Genomic DNA, 18,227 nt, shown 5'->3' on the forward strand with positions numbered 1-18,227 from the left:
CAAAAAGATAGAAAGTCAAAAGTTGATACGGCAAGTAGTCCTCTACCACAATAGTGGAGATGAGTGTTGTCTTTGCATCACGGTGTGGGTTTGAACTCCGTTGGTAAGTGGTCCTCTATCATAGTGGTGGAGAGGAGAAGTGTAAAATGTAATTACCAAAAAAATATTCATCACGGTGTGGGTTTGAACTCCGTTGGAGATGTTAGGTATTTTTCATGTTCTGCTGCCGGCTGCTTCATGCTTCTATTATATTGTCAATGTTGTGCAACTTTTCTTTAGATAACAATGAAGATGAACAAAACTTAAAGGATGTTAATTGTGATTAATTGATAAATATAATTAATGACATGAGATTAATTTAACTAAATCTCATGCAGTTAACTCTCACTCTTTCACTCGTAAAAAGAAAAAAATGTTTTGGGGGTAGAATTTCTACTCTTATGTAAGCTACATTATAACTTCATCTTACCTAGAGTGGTGGAGTGCCACACCCTAGATGGCGAGAGTCCAATATCCAAAAACATCACTAGCTTGCGCTCTATCCCGCGTAGCATGAGACACATGGAATCTTCAATTTGACAGAGATGAGATTCTAACGTTTGCTCCTAGCTAAGATTGGCCAGAGAGTGCTAGCACAACTCTCGCTTCATGGTTATCTCATCTTTTCGACAACAAATTTAAAGAAAAAATAGAGGGTTTTTCCTCCAAGATGTAGAGTTTGTATGAATCAAAGTGTGGGGTTCGTAGACAAACTCCTCCCTTCTTTTGTTTTGAACAAAGTTTTGGTTCATCATTCTATAATTCTTGAACAAAATGCGAATGATTTCGTTTTTAAATACACACAATTTAGCTTCCACTCCTTTAGTTAATTTTAACGCATGAATTATTAAAAAATAAAATTCTAAATTTTGCAAGTTTCCTTCTCAACAAGTATGATCGTCCAATTAGCAAGATAATAATATAACTACAATACTGTTGACCTATTTTCGGATAGAAGTCGTACATTTATAGAAACACACACAAAGAAGAAAAGACCACTTGGAGGAAGTGCCACCACATCAAGTTTTCATTCAAATAAAGTCGGTTTTGGTGCATTAGAAGACAAGAGGGTAACTTGGAAGCTGCCTGGGTATACTTATGAATTGTGAGATCTTTAAACAAAATGGTGGGAGGGTTCCAAATCAAATAGAGGCAACTAAGAACTATATGCACACGTAACGTTCGGGAAGAAAAAAAAAAGTTTAATTGCTCAGAAAAATGATGGCCATTGTTTGAATCCTATATGCCCAAGAAGTTAGAGCCATACCAAGTTGATTTACATGTAGGTAAGCAAAATGATGCACCTTCTACTGCTTGTCTTTTGCAACAAGCATAGGCGCTTCCTACTCCGACCAAATGCAAACTACGTAACTTGATTTTGGTTTTCAAGTTTGTTCCATAAGTAAAATGCTCTCCTGATGATTGGATCAGCTGAAAATCCTTCCGCATATGCACTTATAGCAGTTAGGAGGCTCGTGAATTTCTCCCCATTGTCCTGTAACCATCCGAAATTTTGAATCAGCTCCTCAAATAGTCATTAACAACCACAAACACGAATTGTTTTCATCACATCAAAAGATTTCACACTTATGCTAAATGCACGCGCTCGAGCATGTTTAAATTAGTTAAGCAGGATATAGACAAAACTCAATCGCTTTGTACTTTTATAAACATCTTGAACACTGATAAGTTTGGGGTTTCTGGATTCATTTTCATTATTCAAACAACATCTATTCTAAGATAGCTTAAAATTTGAAGATATCAATGAATGTCACAAAGGGAAATATGTATTACAACGTAGTTAAGTGACCGAACTAAGTGACCTCTACATACGTTGCTTCTTCCTCCATGCGGTTAATACAATATGCTAAATCAAAAGTTATGCGTGGTCTATTAATATAGTATCACAAATCAAACAAGTAGTTGTACTCAGATGACTTGCTTTATGGGATTGTATTAACTAAATACTCCAAAATTATAGTTTCGAAAAGAAGATAACTTCGTATAAGTCTAATTGCACAAACCTCAGGCTTGTGAAATGGCAGATCTTTTGTGGCAAAAGGTACCATGTACAGTGGAAGATCAGAGCGTAGTAGCGCCTGTCAATATACAAAGGAATTACATATCAAATGATTATACAGAGGAAGTACATATCAAAACAATATTAACATCTGTTGTTAAAGAGTACTAGCTAATATGAATGAAAATGACAACCAGAAGATAATTGCTCTAGCCAGAAAAAATTCAAAATCTGCAAAAATAAAGGGTGCTGTTATTGGCACTCCAAAATAGTCAAACTGCGCTCCTTTAAAGAAACTTAGGAGAGAAATAACACGAAAGAGTGCAGAATGACTTTTTGGGAATGCCAATAACAGCTCCCAAATAAATTATACAAAATCCTATATTAGTTAAATTCTAATTTAAAGATTTCAGTCTTACTTATTTTATACGTTTTTTTTTTCTACATGTAATAGTTATACATAACAGAGTAACAAGAAAGAGAAGTGTACTGAAGACCGACTTGAACTTGGTTCAAGCACATATGCATAGGTTAAAATCTTTTCTTGGTTACAGCAAAGGTCTGGACTTTGTTCAGATTGCTAGTCCTTCTATTAGTTTGGCTTTGATTGACTACTCAATTCAAGAAAAAGCTCAAATGCAAACTGATGAGGTAGCTTTTCTTTTCGTATAAGATGAAAATCATTGTAAGTGAATAAAGGGAAGATTTTTGTATTATGAGAAGACGTTCATATTATAAGAATATGCTAAACGGGCTGAAACTCTTGTCAAGGGTTCTTCACAAGCTTGTCAACAAGCTTCATCTTTTTGTTCAATAAACATGTTTGTATGGGTTTGACTTTGGTTCACTTATGGATTTAAGCTTCGGAAGGAAGATTCAGCTTGAATTGATTCTTCAACAAACAAATATTAACAGGCTTTTTCTCAAGCAAAACTTGAGCTGTCCAAGAGCAGAAAATTATAAGGGAACATCAGTCCTCCCCACAAAAATGTAGTACATTAACATGTAGTCTAAGTTGATCACTGACAGAAAATTACAAATTTACAATGCTTTCATCTTTTCTTCTGATTATCAGAATTTGAATTTTTTTTTTTTTAATTTGGTAAATGAGGACTAAGCCCAATTTTATCAGGAACAAGAATTTATTTTTAACACTAATAACTAATTATTAAGATAAATAAGTGTTTATCTTCTATGAAAAAACAAAACTGTTTTTTATAAAAATGGGTAAACTGGTCCCTTATGAAAATAGAAAAGGAAAGCTAGAAGAGAAACTGGATAAAGAAAATACGATTACCAAGTTCTTGCTCAAGAGAGCCTGGTCAGCATTTTCTATCAAGGTCTGCAAGGAGAAAACAGATGCAGCATTGTGAGTTAAACATGATAAGTTCTGAACAGTTATAAATTAGCTTACAGCCTGGTAATACTGACTTTCCAAGCCATTTAAAGGCATACACCTAGTCTAATAACCTCAGTAATCCAAAGAAACTTTTCTGAGCACATGGAGAACAAATTGAAGCATTACTCAGAGTTTAATAAAATGTGGATCCAACTGCAGGAGGATCCATGCAAATCTCTCGTCCCTACCTGTGGGCCAATTTACGGTAAAAAACCAGCCGGGACAAGATCTGCTTCCTTATTATTGATCCAGACAAAATTCATCAAAACTTGAATGTGTGAGGGGCAATGGAATTCAGTGAGAATTAGTTTAGATTTGTGAACTGAATTCAATGAGCGTTATAGTGTATTTGTTCCCTTTTGAATTAAAATCCTTTTTGAACTCGAAAGTTGGTTCTATCTGGCATAAAGTGATTAGAAACAAGTATGGTCTCAGTGACAACGGCTGGGATTCCAAGATAGTGTGGTATGGATCAAGTAGAAGTCCTTGGAAGGATATTTCCCACGGTTATATTTATTTTCTGGAGTGTTGCCGCTTTGTTCTTGGTAAAGGAGATCGAATTAGATTTTGGGAAGACATTTGGCTGGGCAAAAGCTCTTTACAATTCTCATTTCACAGGCAGTACAACATTTCCATGTTTTATAACAAGAGTATTTCTAGTGTAGCGAGTTTTGCTGAACATTCTCTGAATTGGGACCTTGGCTTTTGAAGGAATCTGTGATGTGGAATTAGATGAGTTGTCATCTTTCTTGACAAGATTGGATCAGACTCGCATACACCCGTCAAGCGTTGATGCAAGAAATAGGATTCTCGATTCTTCAGGAAGCTTCTCTGTTAAATCTTATTGCGGTTTCCTACTCAAAAACGGTGCAGACAGAGGTTTTCAGGCTTATGGGGTTTGGAAATCTAAAGTTCCTACTAAAGTATAGGTTTTTACTTGGTTGGTGGCACCTGGAAAGTTAACATTTGTGACATGCTCCAAAAACGGAGAAATGATTCCTGCATTTTATGCAACAAAAGTTGAGTCTGCTGATCATTTGTTTCTTCACTGTCCGGTGGCTTTAAATCTATGGTTGAAGTTGTTTAGGGAGTTTGGTATCAGTTGGGTTTTACCCAGGGAATGTTATTCTTTTATGCTAGAGAAACATAAATTACTAGGAAAGGGGAAGAAAGCCAAGGTCTTATGGGGTTATGTAGTTTCAGCTATCTTTTGGGTCATTTGGATGGAAAGAAACATGCTCATTTTTAGGACTGTGAAGTCAGTAGGAGGGAGGATCTTTGGGATAAAGTTCGGTTATGGTCATCTCTGTGGGCATCAGCTACTACACAATTTTGAGATTTTTGTTTTTCAGAACTTTGCATAATTGAAATGCTGCTATTAGTTAGTTTTGTGATGCCTTCCAAGTTTCTAAGTGTCAGGGTGATGCTGCTATTTATCCTGTTTTGTTTGTGCTTTTGCGGATTTCTTGTCCGCTCTTGTATTTTTAATGTTTCTTAAAAAAAACAATGCAATCTCATTCCCAATTATTTGTAGTCAGGTCATGCTGATCCATGCTTCACCCATAGTGATCAAAACCCCACTAGAAGATCTCAAACTGTGATTAACGGTCCAGACAGGTTGAATCAATCAGAAATAATCTGGGTACCTAGTTCACCCCAGCTTATCTCCATAAAACCATACTAGCTTTTTATTCTTTTGATAGAAGGTTGATAGACGAATGAAAATTTATTTTAAAAGCACTTAATTGTTTATGAGATTGTTAATTAGTCATTAACAATTGCATTACCTTTCTTATTCGTTCCTCTTCAACTTGATCAACACACTGCAATAAATTCTCCAATGTGCCTGTCCACAGAAGTGAGATTATTTATTACTACCAAGCAATACAGTCCCTGTATCCAGTAACTCATTAGAAAAATTATCAAGCATATATACGGACATGTAATAACAGGTGACTAGAAAAAATTATGTAATACAAAGGCGCAAACAAATTCGGTATTTAAAAAGCCATCTGTATTGAAATTTCAACTTACTGACTGTACTAACAGAACAGGTTTGAAAGTCTAAGCTTTCTTGGCAATCATATAGAGCTTAAACATCGTAAAAATTTAGCATTACTTCAGTTGGAAAGAAGGGCTACACATTATTGGTGCATTTATTATTTATATTCTAGGTAGATGCAGATCAGCACTGCATTAAGCAGTTGGGCATTCAGGAAAGGCTATTACTGCTAGAACCATGCAAGTTCAATTCCAAAAGAAAGTAAGAAGATGACATGTTTTACGCACCAAATTTAGTGATGAGTTGCACAGCATGAACATTTCCAATTCCATGGACTCCTGCAATTATAACAACCACGTTCAAAGCATAAATTCCATTGATCATTTTTCTCTAGGAAAATACAAAAAATTAAAAAAAATATATTTTTTGAAATTTCCAGAATCCTTTTCCAAAATTAGAGATTCTTATAAGCAATTGTTATTCATTAGAACTCCATTTTCTCCCCCGTTGCTGAACTAAAGGATAAGGATCCACTAACCACTCATTCCATGCCCAAGTGAAAGTAGATTTCTGTCTTAAGTCATCAGTCATCAGTATGATGCCAAGAGAACTTGTGAAGATATCTACGATTTTTCTTCATTCAAATCAACTCAATTACAACATTTTAAATAAACGCTCTTTTGCATTTCATTTTTAAAATATAAGGAATGCAGGATTGACACTTTTCCCAGGATGGACATTGTTCTCGTATAAAAGTTTTGTCCTGAGGCTGATGAATGGCATCTCAAGCTACAGAAAAAGAAAAAAAAAATATCACTGAATTTCATCTCATCACTAGAAATACTCTTGTTATGCCATTCATCAAATATCATGCTATAACTAAATGTTTTCTGTAGCTTGAGATGCCATTCATGTTGACGAAATGGTATTCATAAAATAAAGCATCGAATATCATGCCATAACTAAATGCTAATAACTGGACGATTATCCTGTAAATTGTAAAAAAAAAACAGAAATAATCACTTTCCTCCCTTCTCATTTGAATTTTCACAAAAAGCAAAACGAAAGTAACCTGGAATATTATCAGATTTGTCACCGACAAGCGAGATCACATCAACAAACTGAGAAGGTTGAAGGCTTCCATATTTTTCAGTAAAATCCTCCATTCCAAATGAAATCATACTGAGAAATCAGTAAACATACATCAGAGCTCAACTCTACTAATCCAAATAATAATAAATAGAAAGATACATGACTACAAAGTTTGGGCCTTTAAATAACTTAAATCCTTTGCAAAACTGTCAAAAGAGAAAGAAAAAAAAAATGGTACACATCACCATTTTCTTAACAAATTATCAAGAAATTGTGCTATTTTAATTAATTTAATGTACAAGAAAATAATACTGATGAATTCTGCCACAGTATGAGAACTTTATGTATCCTAAACCGATCAGACCACTTTTTTCTTCGTTTTTTGTTTTTATTTTGAGCACAAAATTTTCTTTCATTTTTATATGTTTTCTGAAGAAACTTAAGAATTTTGAGACAGTCAATTGCCACTTAATGATATATAGAATTAAAAAAGCAAGGAATAAACTGAGCGGCAGAGGTATTATATGCTAAACAATATTACATGAATATACGAAGTTAAATAAAAGCAAACATGCACAGATTTTAAGATTCTTATACATATTAGAACACACACTACTAAGTAAAGGTATTCAATAAGGTTACTTACTCAAAGCCACGTGGAGCAATTCGTAGAAGGCGCAATGAAGGAGATAGAATCTGAAAAAAGTCTTTGTCTGGGGAGACAACCCGTACCTGTCAAAATTCAGGTCAATAAGAAAATGACCGAGCAAAAGAACTCGTACGATTCTTTTCGAATTTCATACAACTATCACACTATGTTATCTGTATTAGAAAGCACATCTCCTCATAAGTGCCTTTGCTAGAAGTGCAAGTATTAGAAATACATTGAACTTTTTATTAAAATCCAAGTGATTCCTAGAAAAAAACTTGGGAGTGCTTGCTGAAGGAGCACATGTCGGGTGCTTTTCCAGAAAGTGCTTCTATGAATCCAAAATACTTATAAGTTTTTCTACTAAATACAGTCAAAGCTTCTGGTTTATATGGGAAGTGCTTCTAAATGACTGAAAGTGCTTTTAGAGAAAATATTTTTGGGTTCAAAAGCACTTGAAGTGCTCTCTGCAAGAAGCACAAGTTAGGTGCTTCTTGCAGGAAGCACTTCAAGTGATTTTCCAGGATTAACTTGAATTTTTAGTACCAAGGATTGGTTTAAAAACATTTTCTCTAACTTCCCAAATGAGCCCAAAATGTCAGACTGCTAAACCATAAACAGTTTTGAGACAACGACTACAGAAAACTTGTTATTCACCCACTTCTAGATTACTAGCACAAACTATGAAACTGTTAAATCACAAACAGTTTTGAGACAATGACTACAGCCAAACTTTTTACCAACCCGCTTCTAAACATTTGAACCCTTTTTGGGTTGTGACTAATGAAACAAGAATTCAGATTTGTTCTTAGTGTGTAACAAAAACAGAGAGAACACAAGATTCATTAGTCACAACCAAGCACAACCCTGGTTACAGAGATCACACAAAAAAGGTAGGAAACAATATATTATTTTCTTTCTAATTACAATTAATCTCCAACACTCTGGAGCTGAGCATAGATTGAAGTCCCACTTGACAATCAAAGTGACCTATTTTCATATGGATAGAAATGAAATTTTGTTTGTACCAAAAAAAGAAACGAAATTTTGTTTAATCATTCTTGTGCACTGGGTACGACCTTTTTTTATTCTTTAGCTACAACCAAAAATATAATCATACTGGGATAACATTAAGTATATTTAAAAAATAAATAAAGACATAGTTTTCTTTCATAAAATAACTTCAGAGTGTTACCTTGTACCCACTATCAACACTTCTAACAGCCAACGTTCCAATCACATCATCAGCTTCCACACCAGGCACCTGCCTTTGAGTAGACTCACGATCAATCACGATTCACAAGATACCTATGGGTCAACTGGTCATATAAAGCTGTGATATATAGCTATTACCTCAATCACCTTAATGGACATAGCCTTGATGGATGCTTTCAAGTATTGGAGTCCCTGGACAATGGTATCAGGTGTAGGGGGGCGATTGCTCTTGTATGCGGGGTACAGAGTGTGACGAAAATTCAGGCCTTCAAATAAAATAAAGATAATATTATGACACAACATAATCTCTTATTGTTTTAAAACAGAAGCTAACAAATATTAAGACAGAAAAATAATGGCGGGGCATCCAAGCTAAAAAAAAGGAGAACAAAGATATCAGTACATGCTAAGGTCAGAACTTACTTCACATGGTAAGCTTTAAATTACTTCAAGGTAAAGGTGTAAAAATGAAAAGATGAAATACATGATATAAAGCAAAATGTGACTCTAACTAATGATGAACGATGGATAAACATTTCCCAATTTACCTCCCATGTGGGTCTAAGTCAATACGTGGAAGGGAAACAGGTCCTGGGTTTACTAGGTTCTATGGTAGGTACTATGTTCTATGGTACAGGGTAGGTTCTTGTGCAGATACTACACACATCATTAGGGTTACATAATTGGGTGATAGTTTGGGCCATAGTTCATTTAAACTATAATCCAGAAAGGTTCAATTACTGTATAGCGTTACATATAGAAATTAACTTATGTTTATATATTATATTTGTTAATAGATTAACAAACGGAGATTAATAGGAAAATAAATGATGCAGGCAAACCGACAAACAACCGTGACTTGCTTTCTCAGAACGGCCTACAATCTCAACTCCAACATGCAAACCAAGGGAAAAAATAAAACAAAAGAAGCATACCTTTTCCTTTAAAACTTTCTTTGGATGAATTACAAGTTTGACCAAATGAAACTCCTGAAAAGAGAATGTCCGTCTTATCAAAATTGGGCTTGGAAAGACATGCTCCCCAACTTACACATTGAGTACACTATGTATGACTTCACTAGCTAAACCCAAGACTTTAGATGTATATAGCATTTAAAGAGCTAGATGGTGATTTAGAGTAGAGAATTTGGTACAGTAGAAGTAAATACAAAATATAAGAATATCAATAACAAAATGAAGAGGCCAGCAAAGTTCGTATCGCACCATCATGGTCAAACACCACCTACATGAACAGATGAAGAAAAAAAAGAAGAAAAAACAAGTAATTAGTTGTGTTACAAGACAAAAGTGGGCGAATATGATATTCAGAAATTGAATAATACTCAAGGAGAACAAAACCAAACAAGGTTTAATGGCTCCATGTCCTACTTATAAATAAAACTATTTCTTAGAACCAATATCCGTATTCTATATGCATTCAAAAACATTTGACAGTTGAAACCACAAAAACTGAACAGCAATAACCAGTTGATGGACAATGAGGTAAAGAAATAATTTGGGAGGGATACGATTCAATTAAGGAATTCAGTTAACTATGGCTTTCCGATTGGATTATAGAGCTACTTAATTTGATGTAGTTGATCATCTAGCTCTTCAAGACATGTTTGCGTTATGAAATATTGAAGCCTCCCCAATGTTCTCTTTCTAGTCTTCCCCTCTCTTTCTCATCCTCATTCATTTCTCTCTTCTGTTTTCCCTACCAGTTCTGCAGTACTAATGCTTTTAAGTTTGTTAACCAAAGTAGAATGAGCCAATCAATAAAAAACACATGGTCAGCCAACACCGTAAAAATCGAGAGAGAACATGCATGCTAGAAGTCTAGAACCTACAAGTGAAATACAATGAAAATACACAAAATACGTAATGGAATAAAATCATACCGCTACATGGGAAGGGATAAACATCAGGACATCAATTATCTGCAAGAAAATCAAATAACAGAAAAGGTCTTAGACCAGAAAAATTCCAAATGATAAAAGACAATGTCTACTTTTGGTTTGGGTTCAACACATCCATAAAGACTTGTTATATAAAATTTATATACCCAGTTATAGCCCTTTAGAAAGGTCCACATAGACATTAATATGCTATATTTATCAGTATTTAGAGCAGGAATCAGATATCAGTGAAAAAGAAATTGTAACAGGAAAATTATCCTAATAGGAAGTTAGGAACCTGATACCCCATGGTTGTGCATATGGTCTAACTTAATCAAAAGATGCACAACCAAAACACTTCCAACTCAAACAAGTTACATCCTCAAAAAGCCCTGGAATGACATTATTTCAAAAATTATAAAATATATATCTTTTTAATTATTATTGGGATCAGGATGCCTCAATTGAATAGAAAAGAACAATAAAGTTTAATTTTTATTACACAATAATATATTTACACAACAATAAATGTATCTTTGCTGTTAACTCAACAATCAATGAGACATCACAACTTCTTGAGCATAAAACTTTGCAACTGAAGAGGAGAATAGCATACGTTTTGGTTTTGTTCTTATTACAAGTACATGAAAAGAAAAAACAGCAAAAAATGCTCAACTCAACCATTTATATAAACATCACTTACAAGAGAAAGTGCTGAGAAGATGGTCAACACCCAATCTCCATTTCCATCGGCATGTGACAAATGGCCATGATGCAGCTTTGCTACTCTCATCAACGGAAACAAAGATTAGTGGATACCATTGAATGAAAAAAAAAAAAACAACATTAACGACATTCAAATCAGCTAAGTTTAGGATGACTATGACTAAAAGTAACAGGTATCCCATAAAACCAAACTATCATACAACGGAAAATCTTAAGAATGTTCAAAAAAATTTCTTGTGCAAGGTTCAAAACATGCAGAATCCGCCCGAATATAGAACTAACATATTGCACCAGCATTGCACAAGTAAAAATGTTGTATATCGAAAGTGATGAGAAAACCGCTAGTGTTACACACACACACACACACACACACACATATATATATATATATATATTATACCAAGCAAAGGAAGGAATTGTAGAGCATACCTAAAAGCTTATAGTATGCTCTATAAATGATGGATGTGCCGTCGATGAGCATTACTCTACCATCTGAAGGGTTTCTGTTCACTGTTTTCTCTTCACGCTTGAACAAAGTCGAAGCCAGCAGCATGTCCCGGCTTACTACTCCCTCACTTTTAGAGTAAAAGGCCGCCGCCGCGGCATCACCACTCTCACTAACAACTCCCGTTGAAGCCGAATTAAAACTACGATTGAATGTATTGCAGTAGCCCTAAAATTTATGAAAATAAATTCCGGTTAAAAAATACGAGAAATTGGAAATTCAGAAGCTTGCCCAAGAACAAATTAGCTAGCATATAATATGCATATATATATATATATATATATATATATATGCATATATATATATATATATGCATATGTATGTGTATATCAAACAGCAGCAATTGCAAGAGTGACTTGTTAAAGGTAATTTATACCTTATGGGAAATTAGGGGAGAAAATCGGAGTGAATTTGGAGATTGAATGCTGCTTCTTCTTCTTCTTGTTCCTACGAATCTGAGAGTGAAGCTTCTCCATTTCCAGAGGGAAAGGGATTGAGTATTGTGAAGCAGCCAAGAGTGCGAGTGACACCAGGCCATCGCCTGCGCTCTGCCGCTCTGCCAGTCGGTCACGACTCGCTCCAAATCACAAAGGCCGCAAGCTTTGGCTCCGCACAGAAAACAGCATCACATCCTCCCGCCTGTCCCACTAAACATCGTCTTCTCAGAGGGACTTCCAGTTATACCCTCGGTGAAATAGGGCAGTTTTGCCACCGTCTTGCCTTAAAATCACTGTTATGCCCACCCGCTAATTTATTTTCCCACCCATAAAAAAATTTAGAACAAAAAATTACCCTTAAAACAAAAAGAGCTGAAATTTTTTTATTACTTAACTCATCAAAACGTGTAACTATAGTCTTATTCATCAATTCTGTTAAATTTTCAGTCAAAATGATGTCACGCACGTGAGGTCAGAATCAAGGGGCTAATATCGGAAGCTAAATGAAAAAATTGTAGAAATTGTACATAAACTTTAACTCAATTGGAGAAATGTTTCCTCAACTTTAATCCAATTGGACCAATGGTGCTTCAACTTTAACCCATTGTAGCAATGATTCTTCCAACATGACTCATTCCAACGGAAGTTCTGACGAAACAGACCATAACTGCACATTTTGAGGAGTTAAGGGACCAGTGGTCATGGATTTTTAGTTAAGAGACCATTGTTCTTGTTTGGTTAAAATTGAAGGATCATTGCTACAATTTCCCGAAACGAAAAATTACGCATAAATCATTAGATTGTACACTTTTAATGATTAAAATGTATTAATAAATCCAATTAATTTCTTTTATTTATTCTATATCTATATCTATATACTAGCCTCTTGTCACACACATACGCATGTGGCAATTGGCCTTTTTATATTTTTTTATTTAAATAATTAATTTACATATTTAAAAAAAATTAAGAAGGTTTTGTTTTTGTTTTTTTTTTCTATAATTTTAAATATTAAAATCATTCAAAATAAAAATATGGTTAAATACTTTAGCTTCTTTTGGTTCAATTGTAATTTATGAAATTCTTAAAGGACAATTTATGGTATTTTAAATGTTTCACCATTTTAGGGTGATCACTTTATACATATAGATAATGGAAAAAAACAAAAAAAAAAGTGAAGCTTTCATAATACTCAAATTATCCTTCTTTTATTAGAATTAAAAAAATATAAGTGGTTCATTATTTTTCAAAATATATTTTAATAAAAAACTAAATTAAGACAATAAAACAACTAATTGCCATAATACTAGCATTTGCATGCACACTTTGTGTGGATGAAGACTGTTGATGCACAAAACAGGAGGGGTCTTGGAACAACGTAAATCTGACTGTGAATCTACAAGAAAGTAAATAACACAAGATATATCATGGTTCACCCCAAGGTTTGGGCTACGTCCACACTGATATTGTATTTCTGAGATGATTGTGAGGGGGAGAGCCTCTGTAATATGAGAATGAGGCTTTGAGATAATGAGGGGGTTTGCTCTGAATATGAGAGACCTGAGGATTGTGAGGGTGAGGAGACCCTTTTATATAATAAGGGCTCATCCCCTTTTTACATATTTGCCAATTCCTTTATTACATAATTACATTTGAGTCCCCCGAGTATTTATACGAGATCTAAATACAGAGGCCCTAAGTATGGTACAAACAGTAGTCCCCCAAGTCTTCAGTCAAGAGAGTCTTTTGGATAGAGACTTGAAATTCAGTCCATGTGTGGGCTAAAGTAACTATATGTCGTCTAGAACTGATACTCGATATGAGGCGGTGCTCAATTTGAAATGATGCTCAACTAGAAGTAGCACATGTTGCGAGACTGCTCTGCTTGTGGCTTATGTTGCCTTGGTTGGTTCGGCTTGTGGCATTGAAGGTGAATGAGTCCCTTTTATAGAATAAGGGCTTGCTCCTCAATACATAAGTGATGGGTTAGGAGTGATGCTCGCGGCGAAGCGATTACTCAGCTGGCGGCGATGCTCTCTAATGATGGTGAGAGAGTCCATTTTATAGAATAAGGGTTCGCTCTTCAATACATAATTGATGGGTGCTCTCTAATAAAAGTGAGGGAGTCCCTTTTATAGAATAATGACTCACTATTCAATACATAAGTGATAGGTGCTCTCTAATGAAAGTGAGGGAGTCCCTTTTATAAAATAAGGGCTCGCTACTCAATACATGAATAATGGGTTAAGTCTCCCGAGTATTTTTCATGAAGCCCAGTTGAGGCCCAATATATGGTACATAATGTAGTTCCCTAAGTTTTCGGTCAATAAAGTCTGTTAGATGGAGACTTCAAATTGAATCCATGTATGGGCTGAAGTGGGGGTTGTTCGGATGCGGTATTTGTATACCCTGCACTGAAGCTTTGTAGATGAAGTTTTAAAGCTAGAACTCTGTAAATGAAGCTTTTGAAGTTAGAGCTCTGTAAATGAAGCTTTTGAAGCTAGAGCTCTGAAATGAAGCTTTTGAAGCTGGAGCTTTTGTAAATGAAGTTTTTGAAGCTAGAGTTCTGTAAATGAAGCTTTTGAAGCTGATTGACATGAGTGATGCTCATGAATGTTTATGTTGATTGACATGAGTGATGCTCATGGATGTTGACATGAGTGATGCTCATGAATGTTGACATGAGTGATGCTCATGAATGTTGACATGAATGATGGTCATAAATGTTTATGTATGATTGACATGAGTGATGCTCATGAAATGTTTATGTATGATTGGCATGAGTGATGCTCATGTATAATTTTGGAGTACTGGACGTACTTTTGATCATCTGGTTGGTGGTAATAGCGACAGGCTACCGAATAATTTTGGAGTACTGAACGTACTTTTGATCACCTGGTTGGTGGTAATAGCGGCAGACTGTCGAATAATTTTGGAGTCATAGGGCTTTGCTCTTTTGGGCATATGAGCATTCGCTCTCCACATAACATTGCAGCCCATTACTTTGGGCTTGCCGTTTTTTTTAATTTAATTTTTTATTTTTTTATTACCCTCTGATGGGGTTATACATATGTCTCTGAAATATAAGAAAAGTAAATTACATCATTAAAAAATAAATCCGACTTTCTGCTCAATGGGTCATGCCCATAATTTCATCACCACTGCAATTATGTATGTTTTTTTTATCTTCTTTTGCTTTCTGCTTTTGTTTTTGTTTTTCCACTGTACTCTCTCTGTCTCTTCACCTAGCAGACAAAAGGAATCATAATAATAGGAAGATCTTTTGCTTTTCTTCTTTTCTCTTTTCCTTTTTCTTTTCACTTTGTTCCCACTACTTTTCTCTTTCGGCCTGGTTGTTGCTGGGACCTTGTCCCCATCCCAATTCCAACCACAGCAGACCACTGGAATCTTAGACTGGATGAAGCAGAAGGCAGGGCCGCCGTTGCTTGGAGGCTTACCCATGACAGCTCTCTTTCTCTCTCAGGTCAAATGGAGGAATCATGTTGGCGATGTTTCAAACCACAAAGGCCTCCCCTGGTTGGAAATTGAGGATGTGCGATGGGTAACCATTTGGGAAGGGTTGCGGGATCGTCGACATATGGAAGGGTTGCGGGATCGTCTCGTGTCACTAAGAGATTTGAATCAGAGTATGAGGCTTTATTAAATTACCTATGCCTTCGATTGGATCCAAACAGTGATGAAAACCCATTGCATCCCAAACAAGATAAGCCCTTTGAGCTGTAGTACTCATCGCAGGGCTCGAAAGCCGAGCAGGTGGTTGTAAGGCCCTGAATGCTGGATCCATTGAACGTAGAAATCAGGCCCTTCTGGAATTCGCCAATAAAGCTATTACATTTGGACGGCAGCCTCCTTCTTTCGGCACATTTTGACCGCCTCCGGGAGGAGTTGAGCATAGATGGCCTGGCAGAGCAGTCTCTGTCGCACGTGACCGACATGCAAGCAGCCACCAGCCACGTGCAGAGCGGAGATGCAACAGAGGAGGCAGCCATGGGGGACGACGACGATGATAACCTAGATGCTCAAATCGGAAAATAAAAAAACCCAATTGGGGTAAATCGATTTGGAGTAACCCCAGACATGAAAAGCTCGCAGGAATGGCAATCTGCGCCCGTATTGGGAAGAGAAAGAAAGGTGGAGAGAGAACCCCGAGAGAGTTAAAGGGTATATGAGGGAGATGGAAGAGAGAGAAATAGTGGTTTGATGGAGGAGGTGGTGAAAAAGTCGAAGTGAATCGGTGGTGGTAGCATTCGATATTGTATGTCGTTGTGCTTTAAAATTGTTCGAGACAAGACGAGACTTCTCCTGCAGCCTCGTGCAGCAGATCCTAGGTGGCGTTAAGCTTGAGCCCGGCCCGGCCAGCCACATCACCAATCGTCACTCTCCCTCCACAAGCGTCCACAACTTTTAGGTTGGTGAGTAGGCTGCAGCGAGGACTGTGCGAGGTGGCGAGTGAGCCCGGCGAGGAAGTCCTCCTCATCACTGTTGCTGCTGCTTCCCTCAGTCTTGGTGGAGCTCACCACGGACTCGATAGCGGAGTTCTGCGCCAAGACAAGAGTATGACCACAACAGATGGTCTCGCCCAGTATGAGCCTTGCAAGCAAGAGCAGAGTTCCCCCTACTGGAACCAGGGTGGCAATTGCCAAAAAATTTGAAGCTGAGGAGCCATTTTGAGGACGGGAGCTTTTCCCGACTTCGAATGGGTAGTGTTATTGTTGGTCATACTGGTAATGAATTTGGTAACCTTGGTGTTGTGGGTTGTTGAACTGGATGTGACTTTGGTAACCCTGGTGCTTTGAGGACGAAAGCTTTTCCCGACTTCGAAAGGGTAGTGTTGTTGTTGGTTATACTGGTAGTGAGTTTGGTAACCTTGGTGTTGTGGGTTGTTGAACTGGATGTGACTTTGGTAACCTTGGTGCTGTGGTTGCTGCTGATTCGCGGTGGATATTGTGGTGAGGTCTCACGGTGGTGAGATGAAAAAATGAAAGAGAACCGACATAGCTTTTTGTGTCGATTCTCACAGATGACGCCAAATGTTGATGCACAAAACCGGAGAGGTCTTGGAACAACGTAAATCCGACCGTGAATCTGCAAGAAAGTAAATAACACAAGGTGTATCGTGGTTCACCCCAAGGTTTGGGTTACGTCCACACTGATATTGTATTTCTGAGAGGATTGTGAGGGGGAGAGCATCGGTAATATGAGAATGAGGCTTTGAGAGGGTGAGGGGTTTGCTTTGAATATGAGAGACCTGGAGATTGTGAGGGTAATGAGACCCTTTTATATAATAAGGGCTCCTCCCCATTTTACATATTTACCCCTTTCTTTATTACATAATTACATTTTAGTCCTCCGAGTATTTATACGAGATCTAAATACAGAGGCTCTAAGTATGGTACAAGCAAAGACTTTTATTTTTGTTTTTATAATGGGAAGAAGAGAGGGATAAAAGTGGGAGTGGAAGGGACGTTTTTGTTTTTTTAATCTCTGTTAATTAATGAAACTCTTTTTGTCAATCAAAAGAGGGTAAAAAGACTACTTAGTCTTTTATCACACAAAATAAATGATGGGCAATAATATAATTTCATAGGTTCAAATTTTATTGTTTTTTATTGAAACCTCATCTACAGGTGATGTTAAAATACCTCTAATATTAAAATAAAAAAATTAAAAAAACCTCCCACTCCCCATGTTCTCTCTCTCCTTCTCTCCTTCTCATTTAAAAAAAAAAATGTATTCATACACACAAAATGTATAGGCAAATGCTAGTATTAGATATCTTAACATCAATTGTAGGCAAGAGTTTAATAAAAAACAGTAAAAATTTGGATCTTTGAAATTATATTATTGTCCTTTTTTTGTGTGATAAAAAACTAAGGGCTTGTTTGGTATCCTATTTGAAAATTTTTATAATTTTTCAAAACATTTCTTAAAATTTTTTCTTGTAAACAATTTTCTTTAAGACTAAAAAATTTGTTTGGTATGCGATTTAAAATTTTAAAATTTTACAACTTAAACTGAACAAAAAGATCCATAAAAAGGGGGTCGAGAGAGAAAGATGAGAGATGAGGAAAGAAAGTAAGATAATTGGAGGGAAGAGAAAGAAGTGAGAAGATCGAAGGAGATAGAGAGAAATAGGAGTGAGAGAAAGAACCGAGAGAATGAAGAGAGCATATTGAAGAAGAGACGAAAAAGGTAATAAAAAAAAGAAGGGGGCGAGAGAAAGAA

The 18,227-nt window shown here is 36.2% G+C and overlaps 1 protein-coding gene across 2 annotated transcripts; it reads right to left on the reverse strand.

The window, feature by feature from the left end:
• Positions 1-1,220: 1,220 nt before the first annotated feature.
• LOC103408200 (uncharacterized) lies at positions 1,221-12,239 on the reverse strand. Of its 2 annotated transcripts, XM_029100932.2 has the most exons (15): positions 11,921-12,239; positions 11,469-11,712; positions 11,017-11,096; positions 10,317-10,355; positions 9,640-9,658; positions 9,352-9,405; positions 8,555-8,682; positions 8,397-8,465; positions 7,199-7,284; positions 6,533-6,642; positions 5,748-5,798; positions 5,246-5,304; positions 3,357-3,401; positions 2,064-2,138; positions 1,221-1,534 (listed from the first exon to the last, which is right to left on the reverse strand). In XM_029100932.2, exons 1-15 carry the CDS (start codon positions 12,080-12,082, stop codon positions 1,403-1,405), a joined length of 1,353 nt encoding a protein of 450 aa, XP_028956765.1. In that variant the 5' UTR covers positions 12,083-12,239; the 3' UTR covers positions 1,221-1,402. The 2 variants fall into 2 exon arrangements, with proteins under 2 accessions (XP_028956765.1, XP_028956766.1); XM_029100933.2 differs by lacking the exon at positions 9,352-9,405.
• Positions 12,240-18,227: the final 5,988 nt, after the last annotated feature.

The sequence above is a fragment of the Malus domestica genome, chromosome 04 (genome assembly GCF_042453785.1).
Source record: "Malus domestica chromosome 04, GDT2T_hap1".
NCBI lineage: Eukaryota > Viridiplantae > Streptophyta > Magnoliopsida > Rosales > Rosaceae > Malus > Malus domestica.